This window comes from Urocampus carinirostris, chromosome 6 (assembly GCF_059441175.1).
Source record: "Urocampus carinirostris isolate Australia breed hairy pipefish chromosome 6, RoL_Ucar_1.0, whole genome shotgun sequence".
Lineage (NCBI taxonomy): Eukaryota > Metazoa > Chordata > Actinopteri > Syngnathiformes > Syngnathidae > Urocampus > Urocampus carinirostris.
The window spans coordinates 14,694,336-14,712,707 of record NC_142354.1 but is presented as its reverse complement, the minus strand read 5'-3'; the positions used below and the strand labels follow the sequence as shown (position 1 = coordinate 14,712,707).

Here is an 18,372-nt window from a genome sequence, read left to right as displayed (position 1 = left end):
TTCAAGAAATGCCAACCATTCCTTAGTTTCTATTTTCTTTTTCGCTCGCAACTTTACTGTGCATATGACAATAAACACTTGGAATTGAGTTTAATATAGAAAAAGACCCATCACAGAAACATCTAGATCACTCTGAAACAAGATACTGGGAAAATATATAGCCGGAGTAGCTCACCGAAGTCGTTTTGTTCAATAATAATGTGCAACCATGGTCCTCTTATATCCGTGAGTGTAGTAAATCCAGGAGAGTAAAATGTTTACAAATACAGAATGGTAAAACATGTTTCCTCTATGCCTTAGACAACCAAACTTGCTATTCACATTCATCTTTTTCGGCCAATTGCAGGCTTTGTTTTGCGAGCCTGTAAATGATAAAAAGGATCCGCCCCCTTTACCTCCGAATAACTTTAGCCAATAGTGATCGATTCAAATGATTATTGACACATTGGCCGGGAAATGAAACGCCGGCATATGTATCCCAGCATACAGCGCGGACCACATCGCCTACGAGGAAAAATCTAGTCGGCGGCTGCTTGCCTTTGTTGCGAGACCTTGCGACTTAATATTGATCCATATATAAGGCACACTGTATTATAAGGCGCATGGTCAGTTTTTGAAAAAAATTAAGGCTTTTAGGTGCGTCTTATAGTGCGGGAAATACAGTAACCTGTATTGCTATGATGAAATACACAATTTTGGGGAGCAGGGTTTACAGACGCTGCCCTACTTAGAAACGAGAAGGTTCCGGACGATCGTTCGTAAGTTGAATTTGTCCGTAAGTTTCTTCAGTGCTATATTTTGTATGTTTATGGTTCGTATCGGTGCCGATATTTTTCGACATCCCAAAATAAATGTTCGTACCTACTATTTTACGTAAGTCGAATGGTCGTAAGTAGGGGAGCGTCTGCATTTGTTTTGCTGTTGGAACACAAAAATGCCTTGTTCCCTTTTTCTATGATTAAATGCCTTGCCAGCCCTCTTGTATGTAGAAAATGAACTAGGTTGATATGAAAATCTCAATTTCATCTCGTTTTTTTTTTGTTCAGAAATGTCCTATTCCTTTTTTAGTCTGGTCAAACCTAAAAATACTCAGTTTTTCTGCGCTCGGACTAAAACAATAAAAATATTGTTGACTGCCCTCTTATGATATTTAAATGTGGAGACAGTTCAAGGGATCAATTATTTTCCCTTTTCTTAAATCTAAATGTACACAAATCTTAGGAATTAGGCTAAGGTACAGAGTTCCATTTAACTTATTTTATTTTATACAATTGTTTTCTCTGGTTTTCCGATGGAACCTAAAACATATTAAGTCAAGTCATATTTATTTGTATAGCCCTTTTTCACAAAAAGTCTTACATCCGCTATATAAAATATTTTTGTGGGAACGGGAATATTTTAAGCTAAATATGGAAAAAGTAAATATAAAACTTACATGCTCTGGTATTATTATTTGAGAGATATGATCAAATCAATAAATGGCACACAATGAAGTAATATGTGCTGAAGAATTAGCTAATGTGTGGAGACAGGTGTGGCGGTTTTGTTGAATTTTGCCTTAAAATATTTGGTGTGGTTCTTTCAAAAAAAATGTTTTTTAAATATTTTGGCTTTTATGTCTTTGGTTAAAAAAGATTGTGTCATATGTGTACTGTAGTGGACCCTTTAATTAGTCAATGGCGTCTCTGCTATGCATGTGCCACGATTGTTTACCTTTTCTTTGCTCAGACCAAAATAATAAAAAAAAATCCTGGACTCTTGGGGTATTTAGATATCAAGGATCCAGGTTGAGGTGAGGAGTTCCATTCAAAGGCAGTAGCTCAGGAGGTAGAGCGCTCATCTTGGGATCAAGGGATCCCAGTTCGAATCCCGACTCGTCCGTGTTACATGTCGAAGTGTCCTTGGGTAAGACACTGAACCCCTAATACCCCCAATAAGCAGGTTAGCGCCTTACATGGCTGCAAGGCCGCTATTGGGAAATGTGGAGCACATTGTAAAGCGCTTTGGGAAGTCATTGACTTGAAAAGCGCTATATAAAATGCAGATCATTTCATTTCATTTATTTTGCTGAAATATACCTTTTTTAACAAAACCTTCAGAACACCTTTATCTATTTTAAGAAACTTTTATTCATGCTATAATTTGCTCAGTTCCCTTTTTCCTGTCTAAAATGCCTTGTTAACTTTATCCATGCTGAGACCAAAATATTTAAAAAGAAAAATCATTTGCTGCCTGATGTGGTCTCTAGATCTTATGGAACTAGGAGGAGGTAAAACGTTTAATTCAACCTTTTTTTTTTCCCTTTTTATTTTCCCCCCGTTCTACCATGTACATTTTTTCCTAGTAGAACCTAAAAAACAGTTAACTTTCTCAGTGCTCAGACGAAAAAAATAACAAAATAATCCGTCACTGCCCTCTTGTGGCATTTGGATGTTAAGGAACCAGGCTGAGGTGAACTGTTCTATTGAACTTTTTTTGCTTTTTTTTTTTGCTACAAAATACTATTTTCTGGGGTTTTTTTTGCGATATGACCTAAAATACATTTTAGACTTTTTCTGTGCTCAGACCAAAACTAATCAAATTTGTTCAACTAGGTTGAAGTGAACAGTTCCATTTAATCTTTTTGCCATTTTTTCTTTGTTACAGTATTATTTTCTGTCTTATTTTATTTTTCAGATGCAACCTAGGGAAATCTAAAAACGCCTTAACATTTCTGTGTTCAGACAAAACAATACAATCTGTTGATGGCCCTCTTGTGGTATTTAGATGTTAAGGAACTAGGTTGAGGTGAAAAGTTACTTTCAGTCATTTTCTGCTGCAATACAACATTATTTTGTTTGTGTATTTATCTGATGGAACTTAAAAATCCCTAAAAAAACAATAAAAATAATTGACTGCCCTCTTGTGGTATCTAGATGTTATGGAACGATGTTTAAGCGAAGACGGTTCCATTGTTTTTGCCAGAATTTGCTCCCTTTTTAGGGGCTTTAGCATTTTTAATCCTATTCATTTTCTGTCCTCACACCAGAACAAAAATATAACTTGACTGGATTCTTATGACGTTCTAAACACTGAGTGTAATTTGCACTTTGCTCATTTAATCTAACCTCAATAATGCTTTTAAAACCAAAATGACTTCCAAGTACTGTATTCATATATGTGACACCATATAACTGCTTTAAAATATCCACATACTAAAAGAAATTCAAAATATTGATAAAGTATTTCCTAAACATTGATATATTAATTATGTACTTAATAAAAATTGATTTCGTGGGCGGGCTGCAACAAGTCGTGTTTATTTGTGACGCCCTTAATCACAAGGAGTCTCTTAGGGCCTCACAGAGCACAGATTACTGCAAACTACAGACTATTATGGCACCATCCCTGATCTAAAACCTACATGAGGGCAAGGAAAAACTCCAAAACCTCATCATGAGGGGAATCTAGAAACCTTGAGAAATTACGGCACATGATGTAATCCCCGTTCCAGGATGACCATGTTTCAATGTTGTCAACAGGAAATAATATAGGGCATTCATAATCGATAGTAGTGTTTTTCAACCCTTTTTAGGTACACTTTTATTTAGAAAAAAGTTCCGAGGCACACAGTCCGCTGAAAATGTTTGAAAATGAAGTTATGTCAAATATTTCACTGCATTACCTCATAAGCAGATCATTAAATGGTAAATGGTCTGCATTTATGTAGTGTTTTTCAAATCAATGAAGACCTCCCAAAGCGCTTTACAATGTGCTTCACACTTACCTATTCACACACACACACCAATAGCGGCCATGCAGCCATGCAAGGAGAGAACAATACTTAAAATAAAAGAAGAAGAATGTGTTTTATTTATGTTATTTCTTACAGAGCAATCTTAAAGCGCTTTGTTAAACAAGTTAAGTTATTAAATGTACTGTGCTACCTCATGAGCAGATATAAAAATCTGTACATAAAAATCTACTGCCACCTAATGATATTGATGACTTTTAAAGTTCCTCGTCTGAAAACAGCAAAAATACTGAATAATGGCATGATTTTTTTGGAACGATAAAATTGGGCTAATTCCAGCAGCACACTAGACAAGGTTTCACGACACACTAGTGTCCCCTGGCATACTGGTTGAAAAGCACTGATCTATAGAATAAAAGTGTGTTTTAAGCCTAGATTTAAACAGTTCCACTGAGGTTGTAGATCAAATCTCAGGGGCTATAGCATTCCACAGCACCAGGGCCCAAATGGATTTAGTTGAAAGTTTTTTTGAAAGTAGTAATGTTTCAACTTATAAGATAATATTTAGGGATATTGTTGGCTCGAGGAATTCTTAAAAAACTCTGCTATTACCTATATTTCATGTTGATAATGTGTGTGTGTATTTTCTGTACAGCCCTTTGAGACTTCTTGTAATTAAGGGCTATAGAAATAAACTTGACTTAGAAATATATCAGACGTTTTACCAAAGTGATACTAACGTGATGTTTTCTCCCCCCATTTTCCAGGAGCAGTACGAGTTCTGCTACAAAGTTGTCCAGGAGTATATCGATGCCTTTTCTGACTATGCCAATTTCAAATAGAGACCCAGCACAGACGGATAGCGCTTTCTTCGCACATCCCTCAAAAACCACGTGCATGCACCACACGGACATGGCTTCAAGCTGCTGGATGGTTTCCCTTTTCGAACGGAAGGGACAAACTGCCTGCAGGAAAAGGGAACAGAGATTTCAGTCTGGATGGCGGACTGTGAGACAAGAGATGCCTTTTTTAGTCTTTTTTTTTTTTTTTTTTTTTAAGATTGCTCTCATTCATACAGCCCACTCACATTTTATTTACTGTGTTGCGTAGTTTTACTTTTGGACACAGTTTGCATTTTTGACCCGTAAAGTATTTTAATGCTCTATATTATATATAAGAATCTATATAAATATAAAACTAATGCTTTGGGGGTTTATGTAAGACGTATACATATTTTTTTGCTTTGTTGTTTTTTTTATTTTTATATACTTGTTACGGACTGAAAAAAAATATACCCGCTTTAACTTTAACCAGAGACGCATTGAATATTTGAGACACAGGCAGATCAATTTGGTCTCTTGATTTTAATTTCACATCACTTTGCGTTTCAGAACTACCTATCGTCAGTAGCAGCAGTGTTTTGTTAGCGTTTAAAACGCGTTTCGGCAGAGAGGTTCGGTGGACACGGGTTCCAATCCCGTTAAAAGCACTTGGAAATATAATTCTTAACTAGTATCCTTTCTTAAATTCCATACAACATGAAATTCTTATTTTTTTGTAAAAAGTATGGCATCTGATTTGAAACTTATTCAGGGTTCGTACGGGTGTTTGAAATTCTTGAAAATGCTTAATGTTGTGTTTTCAAGTATTGAAAAGTGCTTGAATTTAGGGTGAAGTGCTTGTAAATGCTTGAAATTGTTGCCATGCTTCCCAACAAGCTTAAAAATGACGCCAACACTGCTCTCCGTTGGCTTCACTTTGCCATTGCTTTTCTTACTTCGTGGTAAACTGCAGCTGGCATTAGTTTATATGGCATTGTCCTATGAAGCGTCATCGCGCCCCCAAGAGTTGCGCCCAGGTGCATGCTACACCTAAACAGGACACTTGAATGTAAATTATGACAAGGATTACTAAAAATTATGGAGATTTATTATGGGTCATGCAGAGAAAAAGGAAGTAGGATTTCCCAGTCGTTAATTGTAATGGAAAGAACTTCCTGCAACTGAAAATCTTATGTTTAGATATTTTCAATTGAATTCAACACCTGCATGGGGAAAGATTTTCTCAAGATCTAAAAAAAATCTTGGTAAATGCACATGCAAGATTACAACTCGCAGATATATTTGCGGCTCTGCAAAATACACGATTCACACTGGATTTCCTCTTTTAATGGTACTGGAGACATTAAAAGAATTGGCTTTTAAAGTCCTCAAAAAGTGCTTAAATTCTTCAATGGAAAAGGGTTTACAAAGCCTGTATATTCTTAAATCCACCAAGTCTTTCCAGGAGAGTGTAAAAACACGTTTGCCTTCAGAAAGGGAGCTCGACTTTTTCAAGATTTGTTTCCTATTATAGTGAGCTGTCCTTCTACTTAAGTCCATACGTCCAGTGTTAGCTAAAAATAGCAGCAGTATTTCCTCAATTCTTGTGTTGAGCCTTTATTGCATTTCCTTTGAGCTTTTTATAGTACAGTATCAGCCAGACATCGGAATGCGTGTTACTATTTGAAAGAATGTGCAGTCATTCCTAGCAGGAACACTGTTATTGAAGAATGTTGCTCTTTATTCGGTTGGTGGTTTTTCAAAAGCGTGATTTACTCTATTTTTTTAATTTGTGCCATGCTGTGTAATGTATTTATTTTGCTCTCTGAACTCATCAAACTTAACCTATCGCTACTAGCTTATGATATGTTTACATGCAGGCAATAATCGAATTGAATATGTATACGATTGATAAGTATAAACTTCAGTAGACACTCAGAGACTACTTAACTTGCAAGGAAGACGGGGAGAGAAGCCCTATGCTAAGAAATTCCAAACTGTTGTAAAGGTTCTACCCTGAAATCTTTATATTACATATCTTAAGGTGCAAAAGCAGATCCGCCTTAAAGGGTGTGGAACTCGGCGACATGATTGGCTGATGGCGTCAATGTTATAATAGTGAAAATGAAAAACCACAGTGCACACTTATAGTCTAAATAACAATCTTGCATCCTTTGAAATCTCCTCTGCCAAGTATCCTTAGGTCTAAGTCCGACTGCGAGTATTTCGATTTTTGATGCATGTATGTGCATTCAAGTACCTTATTTTTTTCAGACTGAAAGGTCCCCCTTCATACAAACAGTGAAATATTTCCATTTAGAACTATAAAGCACATTAAATTAAAACTACTGTGAAAGTTCGGGTTTCATCAAAAAATCCTTTAGGAAAAAAATCATAGTACATAAACACTAGAAAATCTCACCACTTAAATTGATTGATGCATTTATAAACAACAAATATGCCTTTGCAATTTTTCATCATAATTGATCATAAAGGCACACTTTCGAAATTTCTGGATTTTTTTACATACACACTGTTATCCCTAATTTGCAAAGCACTGTGGAACTTGTAGTACCTACCTAGACAAATGATGCACACAAATTTGGTTTACCCGCTCAAAAGCCTTGTGTATTGGTTGTATCTTCTAGGACATTTCTGTTGGAATTTATTCCCCTGTGGCGAAAATAGTACAATTATAAACATCCATCTACAGTGGATGCAATAGTTTTATCCATCCATATATAGCATAAGTATGCTTCTGGCTGGTCATGTACAAGCACACCTTGTAAACATATGAGACGCAGCAATGGAGTTAGAGCTCAGTAGATATTCAGATTTGGTAAAAATTTCGACCTCTAATTTTCCATTTCTAATTGCCTGCATGTAAACCTTGTCATAGTTTAAGCCCGTTCCCTATAGACCAGTGGTGTCGAACGGGCGGCCCGGGGGCCGCATCAGGCCCGATCAAGGATTGAATCCGGCCCATGAGACAATGCTGAGAGAAGCGCAAGAGAAAAACGATATATCCACTTGATGTTGCCAGACGCCTCTCGCACACGCTGTACTTGTATTTCTCTCTCTCTCTTCCTCCCTTTTTCTCTCACTCTCTATCTCTCTCTTTTACTCACTCTTTCTTTGTTCCTCTGTCTCTTTTTCTGTGTCTTACCTTTTTTTGCTCTCTTCTTTTTTCCTTTTCTCTCTCTTATCTCTTTCCCTCTTTTTTTGCTCTCCCCATCTATTTATCTCTCTTTGCCTCTTTCCCTCTTTCTATTTCTCTGGATTTCTTTATTTTCCCCCTCTCTCACTATTTTTCTTTTTAACTTTTTACCACGTTTTCTCTCTCTCTCTCTCTCCCTCTCTCTCTGTTTTCTCTCTGTGTCTGTGTTTTTTCTCTCTCTCTCTCTCTCTCTATTTGCTCTCTCGCTCTCTGTTTTCTCTTTCTAGTTTCCTTCTTTCTCGCTTTATCTTTCTTTTGTCCCATACTCTTTTTCTCTCCTTCCATCTAATTTTCTAGTCCGGCCCCCGAGAGAATGTTTGTTCTATCGTGTGGCCCCCAAGTTAAAACGACTTTAACACCCCTGCTCTAAACGATTGTAATGAAAAAAAACAAATGATGTCAACTACAATGTTTGCTAGAGCTAAACCAGGAAATGAAGCTTACATACACCCCAGAAACTACAAATACATTTTTGTGGTATGCCGAAAGCCATCGTAGATGTGATTGTCTTGGCTTTTTTTTTTTTTTTTTTTTTTTGCACCAGGGAGAAAAAAAAACACATGAACCAGATGTTGACGGAAATAGGTTGGGAATTCAAATTCTGTAAGCCTTTTAGTCATCATCCGTATGAAATGATCCTGGCAAATGTATGTGTGTCTTCTGAGATGAGTGATTTTGCTAAATATTTTTTTTTATATTTTTTTTTTAAATCTCGACCGCTCCAAAACATCAACAGTGCCCACACAATTTTTGAGCTTTTTTGCATTTTCTTGCTTTTTGCCTGTCTGTTAATGCTTAATGTTGGTTGGCTTTTCTCCAAAATGAGACTTTGCCAATTTCACTTTTAAAGAAAAGTGCCTCAAAACAAGCAAAATTTGAGAATATTTTAAGTTGTATTTCCACTCAAAAAGCAACCGAGTTGGAAATTACTCCATTTGTGTGAAGAACCACTTGAGTTGACTTAAAACGTCCTTGTTTTGCTCACACTCACACCCCTCCTACCCTCATTTTTCAAAAGATACCTCCATTGTGTACCCTATATGCGATCCTTTATCCCCGGTTTAACAATTGCTGAAAGAGGACACAGACGGAGCACATTTTTCTTTCTGGTTCAGGTTGCTCAAGCATGCCAGTGTGGCTCGCCTGAAATTACCGGAAATGTTTTGGTCGTGATCCATCATCCCCAGTCGGCTATTGCTAAGAGTGGGGGGGGCTGAAAGAGCTTATTTGTGTCATCCATGCCGGCTATTTTATTTGTTCTTTCCAGCTAAAATGAACAGCAGCCATGTGGGAGGCATTCCGTTCTTGCCCCCTTCAAATGAAATACACAGTTGTCGATGTAATCCGTTATCACCAGTCAGCTATTGCTGAGAGTGGAGACATAGATTATATATTTTTCTTCTGGGTTTGGGTTGCTGAAGCATCCCATTGTGGCCCACCTAAAATGAACTGCACTGTTTTAGTCGTGGTCCATTTTCTCAGTTGCCTATTGCTAAAAGTGGGGGGGCTGAGAGAGCTTATTTGTGTCATGTGTGGCTGCTATTTTTTGTCGTTCTTTCCAGCCAAAATGAACAGTACCCTTGCGGGGGGCAATCTATTCTTGGTCTCAGACCCCCCCCCCCATCCCCAGTCAACTACTCCCGAGAGAAAAAAATTGTGTCGTGCGCTGCAACTCTTTTTTTGTGTTCTTTCCGCTAAATATGAACAGCACTCGTTGGGCCGCAATTCAATATACTCCGGTTGACTATTGGTGCAAGAGGGGGCCGGCAGAGTGTGAGTAAAAATGGGGCGGGGCCACTTGACAGATTTTTGCATACTGCGGAGGTTTTTGGTCCCCATTAACTGCTATTAACACTGCATTACTGTATTTTAGGTAAATATTTTGATAACGATGTTATGAATTTATCTGCCCATGCACAGCGATCACAAAATTACTTTCGGGAAACATAGATGTCGTCTTATCACTTTCCCCTCCCTGTCGGCCAAATTATCGTCTGTCTGTCTCCAACTGCACTCACTCATCCCTTTTCCCCTCCGACCTTGGACTCTCCTTGTAGTCCGGGTGGAACAATTGCCCTGCTTGTACATAATGTAAGGTTATTTATACTTCTGTCTACTGCCTTGCTTACTTTATCCCCTCCCCACCTTTTTTCATGGAAGGGGGCTGTATATTGAATATTAACGGGACCATTTTGAAATGTAACGGATGTTTTTGGTTGCGATTTTTCAATCGAATCGCTGTCTTAAAAAAAATCCCCAATGTTTATTTTGCCCATGTTGGTTTCTAGTGTTTTGTCATTCAACATTTGAATATATGTGTATATAATTATATATATGAGCAAATTATATATAATTATATCATGCCTGATGGCCTTTTTAAGCAAAATCCTGATGAAAACTAATAAAGTGCTTGAGATTTTTCTTCTCAGTCTGTGTTGAAAAACGCATTTTTAATGTCCAGACAACATCAGATTAAATCCCAAGATTAAATTCAATACTGCAAAATATCCAGTCATTTATATTTTTGTAGCCTTGAAGTGTCTTGGATTTGTGATTTTACAATCATTGATGAATTCAAACCTTTTTTCTCATTTTATTGCTGAACTTTTGTAAGCAGTATTTAAATTATCGATGCATAAAAAGTTCAAATATTATATATTGTTCTTATCTTTCAAAGGTTAATGCTTTAACTCATTCTTTTAGTTTGATGTTTAAATTTGACAGTACTATTATTATTTCTTCTTGTGTCAGGCATCAGAAGTATTGTTGTTTTAAATATTCTTAGCTGTTATAAGTTAAAGCTTTACCTCTGAAATTAACTTATTTTTTTAGTTTGACGTTTAAATTTGACAGCACCATTATTATTTCTACTTGTGCCGGGCATCAAAACTATGATTGCATAAAGTTACAACTTTTAGTTGAAATATTATCAGCTATCAAAAGCTTTAACGCTAAAATTAACTCATTTTTTTAGTTTGATGTTAAATTTGACTTGTGCTGGGCATCTAAGTTATCATTGCTTAAGATTAACTTTTTTTTTTAGTTGTGACTTTAAAATTTTTTATCACTTTTGCTATTATTGTATTTTTTACCCAATTTATTGCATAAACCTTTTAAAATACTATATTATTCTTAGTTTTTAAACATCAATGCTTTAATTCTAAAAAATTACTCATTTTTTTAGTTTAAACTTTAAATCTGAGAGAAATATTTCTTTTTATTTACATACAGAACGAAATGTCGATACATCTGACCCGCACAGTTTCCTCGAATGTACAGATATAAGTAAGTAAGTAAGTAAGTATAAGTATAAGTAAGTATATTTATACATCTGAATTTAAGGTACAACAAAAATATTTATAGTTAGATTTTTGTAAGATGGGTCAAAATTATCAATATCTAAAAAGTTGTATTTATTAATTACTTATAGCTGAATTTTTTTTTTTACTCTAAAATGAACTCTACATAGTTTGACCTTGAAATTTGACAGCACCGTTGCATTTTATTTCTAATTTTTATCATTCCTGCCACTAAAATCAATTTAAAGGTGTTGTCCGTAACTTCAAAATATTGTACTTGCTGACGTCATCTCCTGGCTGAAATATTTGAAATAGTTGCGCGTACACAGGGGCGATTTTAGGTTCATAGCTTTGGGGTTGCTGAGCACCCAGAGTGCTTTAACGCTCGTGTGCATTGTTTTCATTTATTCCAGGATGAAAATGGTGAAAGTAAGAAAATGACTGTTTCAATGTACAGTACAAATACCAACTTAAATCCCCAAAAGATGAAAAAGGAAGAGTTTAATCAAGCGTGTCTGAGATGGACACAAAGGTGCACGCCGCTCACAGGCAGCTTGCGATCAGGGGCGGCATTCTTTCGATGACACATAGGGGCATCACGAGAACTTAATAATAATCATAATAATTATAATAATAATAATTAATATGCACCGCAAAGCGGTTTTGTATGATCTAGAAGTCATTTACTGTGGAACCGCCTCTGGCTGCAATGATGATATGAGCCAGAAGATGGCGTCAGCCAGAAGAATATTTTTGAATTTACAGACAGCACCTTTAAGTATGGGTGAACAATGCCCAACTGAGTTCAAATTATCTTTATTTAAATGTATGGGGGTGGTGGAGAGTGAATTAAGGCTCGTGGATCTTGTTTTATTTTATTCTATGATAGAAAAGGGTGAAAGTAAGAAAAGTCCAAATACCAACCCGACCCCCAAAAAGATTTATTTAAGAGTTTATTCGAACGATAGACGCATACGTGCACGCACCACGGACACGACTTGACAGATACTTGACTTGACAGAAGACGACGCTGGCAAGTATAATATTTGAAGTTAAAGACACCACCTTTAAAGTTAAAACTTAAAGGGACAGTGTGTAGTATTTAGTGCCTCCTAGTGGTACAAAAAACTTCCATTCAGTAGACAAAAAAACAACCAAATTATTACATCATCAACTTGAGAAATTTGTATTACTTTACATATTGGAATCCCTACATAGAAGGCGCACCATGTTTGCCTGGCATCTTGCTGCTACGCTGTGCTCATGTTACCGTTTTTCATTCGCATTAGACAATAATGTTGTCAAATATCACACACTGAGTCTTAGCTCAAAACTGGATTTATTGCACACATTTTCTGACCTTTATTTTTTTCATTGAACATAATTTCTTATTCCTATTTATGCGTGCACTTGCAGTGGAGCTCAAATTTTGTTATACTTGTATGACAATAAAGATATTCAAATTACAGATTTATGACCATCCGACTTACGTAAAACGGTAGATACGAACATTTTTTCAGAATGTCGAAAAATATCCGGACATTGCTGTGAGTTAGATTTTGTATTGTGTGGACCTTTTTCCGAATACAGGAGAGTACTATAGTGCTTCTTTCTGGCTCTCCCGGCGTGTGGCGCTGTGGGAGGTCACCCAGCAGCCGCGTCAAAGAAGAAATCCGGCTTCCTTGTTCGTGTGTAAACATTCTATACTGTATCTCCAGCGCGCTAAGAGCGTTGACATTTTTATTGTTCAATATCTCGTGCATCCATTCAATATGGTTGGCGTAAAGAGTAAAGAAGAGGCGAGACATTTCTTTTGAATGGAAAGTGGAATAAGAAAGCTTGGTGTGGTTGAGAAAATGGTTGGATCGCTTTTTGATCACTTCTTACCACAGAGGAGGAAGTCGCCTAACTCTGGAAGCGCATCTTCCAAAAGTAAGTTAAACTCAACTTTAGATAGATAGATAGATAGATAGATACTTTATTCATCCCCTAACTATATAGAGCATATTATTTTATGAAATGTTCATTTTTTAGTACAAAACAATACAGGTTACTTATACAAACCTTAAACATACAAAACAAAGCACTGAAGCAACTTACGAACAAATTCAACTTAGGAGCGACCGTCTCGTTCGAAAGTCGGGCAGCGTCTGTAATTCAATTCAATTAAAAACTTAAGCAAAGCAAATTTTTTTCAACTTGTGTTGTCGATCCAAAAAAAACACACTTTATCTAATACTTTCTACAGTTTTAATTCTTTACTTTTTCCATACGAACCATCAGAAACGATTCCATCATAATGTAGTCAATGCTGAATAATGCATGCTCTAAATTTTATAGTCTAAAAACTTTTTTGGGTTATACCAATATTCCTTCAACTTGTGCTTTTTTAATTAAACAAAAACTTTATTTCACACAGTCCTTTACAATCACGGCCTAAAAATCATAATTTATTTTCATTCGAATCACCAAAAACGATTTCATTACAATGTGACGTCAATTCCAGCTAATGTCAACAAAGTCATGTGACCCCGTTCAATCTCCGACATAACCGGAGTATGAAAATCATCAGCAGAGACGGTGACCTTTAAATATAACGCTTGGCACCATTTCCGCATTTACACATTCGTGCACGAAATATCGTCAAAAACAGGAACGGCCTGGTGATGAGTCGGCCATGTTTATTTCTCTGTAATCAGCTTTCTCTTATTGCCCTGGCTAATCATGAACAATTAAAAAAATGGGGATTTCTTATAAATGAACACCAAGTGCAAAGTAACTGTCCCATTATTTTTTTTCAACTCTTTTTGAAAGAATAAATAGGTGACGCGTGCATGCACATGCACCAACGGTAACTGCGTCCTCACTGTTTGCAGATGAGAATTGGAATCACCTCTTCTTCACCTTATATCCCCTGAAACGTTGATTGTTAAACTCGGGTGGGAAGGGGTCAATGAAAACTCATAGAGAGGTAACCTTGGGTGGAGGTACATATACGGCACTTGGGGAGCTTCTCTTCAGTGAAGCTCTGAAATATTTGGTGAGGAACGGAAAGAAGAGTCCAACCAAGGTAAGAACTTATTAAATGTTTTTTTTTGTGGATTTTGTGGCATGAACCTTTCCCACAGGACCCCAATCAGGTTTGGAACTGGGCACATGCTGTGGTGTGACCTTAAACAGGCAGTTCATGATAGAAGACCCTCCAATATGAAATATTTGAGACTGTTTTGCAAAGAAGAGTGGGCTATAACTACTCCATGTGAAAGACTCATTATCGTAAACTGTTTGACTTCTGTTGAAGTCCAAATTCAAAAGCCTCCGGCTGGTACAAAATGCTGCAGCGAGGCTTTTAACTAAGACAAGAAAGTTGGATCACATTACCCCGATTTTAGCTAACCTGCTTTGGCTCCCTGTTAGCTTAAGATGTGATTTTAAGGTTCTGTTGGTGGTATATAAAAACCATGCATGGACTTGCTCCCTCATATCTTTCAGATTTAATTTCCCCCTTCGCTCTGAAAACGCTTGTCTACTAGTGATCCCAAAACCCAAGAAGAAATCAGCAAGTTCTAGAGCGTTCTCCATTCGGGACCCTGTGCTGTGGAATGTTCTTCTCCCTGCAACCTCGGTGGAAATGTTTAAATTTAAGCTTAAAACACACTTCTATTTTATAGCATGTGAATAACCTTTATTTTATGTTGACAATATCAGGGGATGGTGTCATAATAGTTTGCAATAGTCTTTGATCTGTGCAGCCTTTTGAGACCCGTTGTAATTAAGTCTATACAAATAAACTTGACATGACTTGACTTATTTTTTCATTTGTTTTTCACATGGGGCCAGATAAGTTTTGATTATTTTTCTTTCGTACTTATAAAAACTAAATTTGGGTTGAATTTTGGGCCTTGGATTGTCTCTGTTTGATATTAAAATTGGGTTGAAGATCTGAAATTGTTTGTAAGTGATAAATGTGAAAAAAAACACAGAGATCAGGAAGGGGGAACAAACCTTTTCAGCGATGCTTTAAGTCAAATTTTTTTCCCCTTCTAGAACTATGATGAGGTTATCTCGGCTAGCGTTACTGCTCGGGTTGATTCTGTGTATCCAAGCTCAGCTGTCCAACGGGCAGCACTGGTCCCATGGCTGGTACCCGGGAGGCAAGAGGGACCTGGACTCTTTTGCTGCATCAGAGGTCAGGTGCAGTATTTTTTGGGAATCCTTTAATATCTTTAATTGACATCTACGTTTTAGATTTCAGAGGGAATCAAACTATGTGAAGGAGGGGAATGCAGTTACTTCAGACCGCAGAAGAAGGGGATTCTTAAGGGCATTCTGGTAGGGGAAAATGAACAATTCGGTTTGTGCAAGAAAATTGGGAAAACATGCTCACTAAACTCTATATAACTCTCTTTACAGTTGGATATGTTAACCGGAGAACTCCAGAAGAAAAAGTAGCAGAATGTTGCCGCAACTGACTCCTCTTCCGTCTATTTATTTTGATTTCATTTGATGGAATGCCTGCTGATTGTGGCAGTCATCGCTTACAACATGTCATGAAATAAAGACATTATTTTGATATGATTTGTTTTCTCTTGTTATTTATCTGCTATATCACATTGGATTAGTTTTCTCCACGGTTGTGTCATGCCCTTGTAAAGAGGACGAGGTGGAAAAAAAAAAAAGAAAAATGAGACACTTTTTATATGGAAGTAGACAGCCCAGATTAATGTAACCAACAATCTTCTGGCAATTGACTCTGCACTTAATAGCTGTTGCTGGACCTCAGTGCTGCCTTAGACACTGTCAACAATAATATCTTTGTAGACCGGCTGTAAAAATGGATTAGTCTCTCAGGAATTGTCCTCTCATGGTTCAGATCTTACCTCTCAGATAGGACGCATTGTGTTATATGTGGTGAAATGAGTTCCGAGCCCTTTAATGTTACCTGACTGTGGCGTTCTGCAGGACTCAGTACTTGGTCTCCTTCTGTTTGGCATTGATATGCTTTCGTTAGGTAATATTACTCGCAAGTTTAATATAAGTTTCCATTGCTGTACCGATGACACTTAATTTTATCTTCCAATGGAGAAATCTGCTCCACTTAATTTATTTTTTTGAACCTGCCTCACTTAGATAAAAGATGGTTGTCACTATACTTATTGAGCCTTGCCCCTCAAAGACTGAAATGTTAATTATTGGTCCATCCAAATGCAGTGACTTGTTCTCAAACACTGCTCTGAATATTGACGAATGTAATATCACCTAGGGTTACTCTGACAAAAATGTAGGTGTCAGATTCGTCCCCAATCTGTCCTTCCGGTTAAACGTTAATAATATTACGAGAACAGCTATTTTACATTTTCACAACATTGCTTAAATTCGCTGTCCCAGTCTGATGCTGAGATTATAATTCATGTGTTTGTTACCTTCCGTCTCGATTGCTGTAATGTAGTACTCTCTGTTCTCCCAAAGTCTACCACTAAGAGCCTGCAGTTGGAACAAAATGATTTGTGTCTTTATTATTCAATCCAAACAAAAGTTGTTTCGATCAAAATATACATTTTCAATTAAAGAAAAAAAGGTTAAATGCAAAAATGAAAATAAAGTCATTTGACGTCTTTTTTGACTGAACTTCTTTTTTTAATTTGGTGAAAAAAGTTTGGAGTCTTTTTTTCCCGATTGAATCATTTTGACACTAATATCCCGCAATGAGTGGGTGCCTCCCCATTGGTCAGACATTTTTCAGTGACAGGTGTCGGCACCAACAAAAATCACAGTTGCCACAACGTAGTGGTGGAGTTGTTGGTAAGTACATACAACCGTGGACATCTTGACAAAGATTTGTCAAACAGGACATTGGCTATATGCATGGACAAAATTGCTAGTAATTGTTCTACCAAAGAAAGGAAACATTGAACTGTTCTTCAGCTACAGAACTATCAGTCTCGTTAGCCATGCAAGTAAAGTTATGCTAAAGGCCCTACTGAGCAGACTGAAACCCCAGGCTGAAATCATCCTAGCTAAAGAACAGGCGGGTATCAGGGGGGAAGGGAACACCACTGAACAGATTTTTTTTATCCGCGCATCCTATGTGAGAAGCTTCAACAACAAAAGAGTAACCTCTATCACATTTTCGTTTATCAAAGCAGCGTTTGACAGAGTATGGCAAGCTGCTTTACAGGCCACCATTCGGAACTACAACGTGGGCCAGAAACAAGTTCAGACCATTGAACAACTGTATGCCAATGCCGACAGCGCGGTACTTATCAATGCTACCATTGGAGCGTGGTTTCGAACCACAGTCAGTGTGAGACGAGGCTGCCTGCTCTGTCTAACTTTATTCAACATCTCCCTGGAGAGGATCATGTCCGAAGCTCTGGAGCAACATGAATCAACAGACAGTAACGGCGGACACAACATAACTAACCTACGTTTTGCTGATGATGTTGCCGGTTTGGCAGGAGACGAACAGGAACTCAGAGATCTGGTCAAATGCCTGGACAAAACATCAAGCCAGTATGGGGTGGATATCGGCACAGAAAAAAACAAAAATAATGTCCAACAATCCCTGAGGTACCACCACAAACATCACCGTAAACCACAGAGAGCTAGAACCTGTCACCAAATAAAACATCTGGGAGCTATCATATCAGGAGAGGGTGAGAACCAGAAATCATGGCTAGGATAGCTCAAACCACAGCCACACTTGCCAGGCTTTAACCCATCTGGAGGAACCACAGGGGATGGTGTAATAATAGTCTGTAGTTCGTAATAGTCTGTGGTCCGTGTCCCCTTTTGAGACTCTTTGGGATTAAGGGTTATACAAATAAACATGACTTGACGTTATTATTATTATTATTATTAGTAGTAGTATTAATATGATTATTAATATTATTATTACTATTACATACCTGTCAACTTGTACGTTTTTGCCGTACAAAGTACGTTTATTATGCTTTTTAAGTCGTGTACAACATACGAGAAAATCTGTACGGAAAAACGCAAATTTGTCAATTATGGGTACCATCCGGTATACACCGACTATCACGAGTCAAACGAGTTCGCCGCGGTAGCCTCTATCTCGGTATCGGATTTCATGTGGTAGTTGTGAAATGAAAGGAAGTCCATCTCTTTTTAGAGAACCGGCTTTTTCGGCTCAACTCATGAAAGAGAGCCAGCTATCAAACGGCTCACTTGCTTTGATGCATTATATTACGAATTATTGTGTTGTATAAAGAAGTTAAGAAAAAAAGGAAGTATAAAAGGAGAAAATGCAAAAAGACTGGTTTGTGGTTATCCCTTTAA

At 37.3% G+C, this 18,372-nt stretch overlaps 2 protein-coding genes across 3 annotated transcripts in view; both read left to right on the top strand.

The window, feature by feature from the left end:
- ptpra (protein tyrosine phosphatase receptor type A) overlaps positions 1-10,199 on the top strand; it is a 47,653-nt gene extending 37,454 nt beyond the window's left edge. Inside the window, exon 22 of the mRNA XM_088338011.1 lies at positions 4,501-10,199. Within this exon, the coding sequence (XP_088194137.1) occupies positions 4,501-4,575 (75 nt within the window). The 3' untranslated portion in view covers positions 4,576-10,199. The remainder of the gene's footprint in view (positions 1-4,500) is intronic.
- A 3,897-nt stretch (positions 10,200-14,096) lies between these two features.
- Positions 14,097-15,648, top strand: gnrh2 (gonadotropin-releasing hormone 2). 2 transcript variants are annotated; one of them, XM_088338012.1, is made up of 4 exons: positions 14,097-14,140; positions 15,118-15,259; positions 15,319-15,402; positions 15,484-15,648. In XM_088338012.1, exons 2-4 carry the CDS (start codon positions 15,122-15,124, stop codon positions 15,520-15,522), a joined length of 261 nt encoding a protein of 86 aa, XP_088194138.1. In that variant the 5' UTR covers positions 14,097-14,140; positions 15,118-15,121; the 3' UTR covers positions 15,523-15,648. The 2 variants fall into 2 exon arrangements, with proteins under 2 accessions (XP_088194138.1, XP_088194140.1); XM_088338014.1 differs by lacking the exon at positions 14,097-14,140 and having other exon boundaries at positions 15,116-15,259.
- The last annotated feature ends 2,724 nt before the right edge of the window (positions 15,649-18,372 follow it).

Coding starts and splice junctions, on each gene's coding strand:
- gnrh2 (XM_088338012.1), top strand. CDS start 15,122: ATGATGAGGTTATCTCGGCTAGCGTTACTGCTCGGGTTGATTCTGTGT. Junction 15,260..15,318: donor ACTCTTTTGCTGCATCAGAG/GTCAGGTGCAGT, acceptor TCTACGTTTTAG/ATTTCAGAGGGAATCAAACT. Junction 15,403..15,483: donor GGATTCTTAAGGGCATTCTG/GTAGGGGAAAAT, acceptor CTCTCTTTACAG/TTGGATATGTTAACCGGAGA.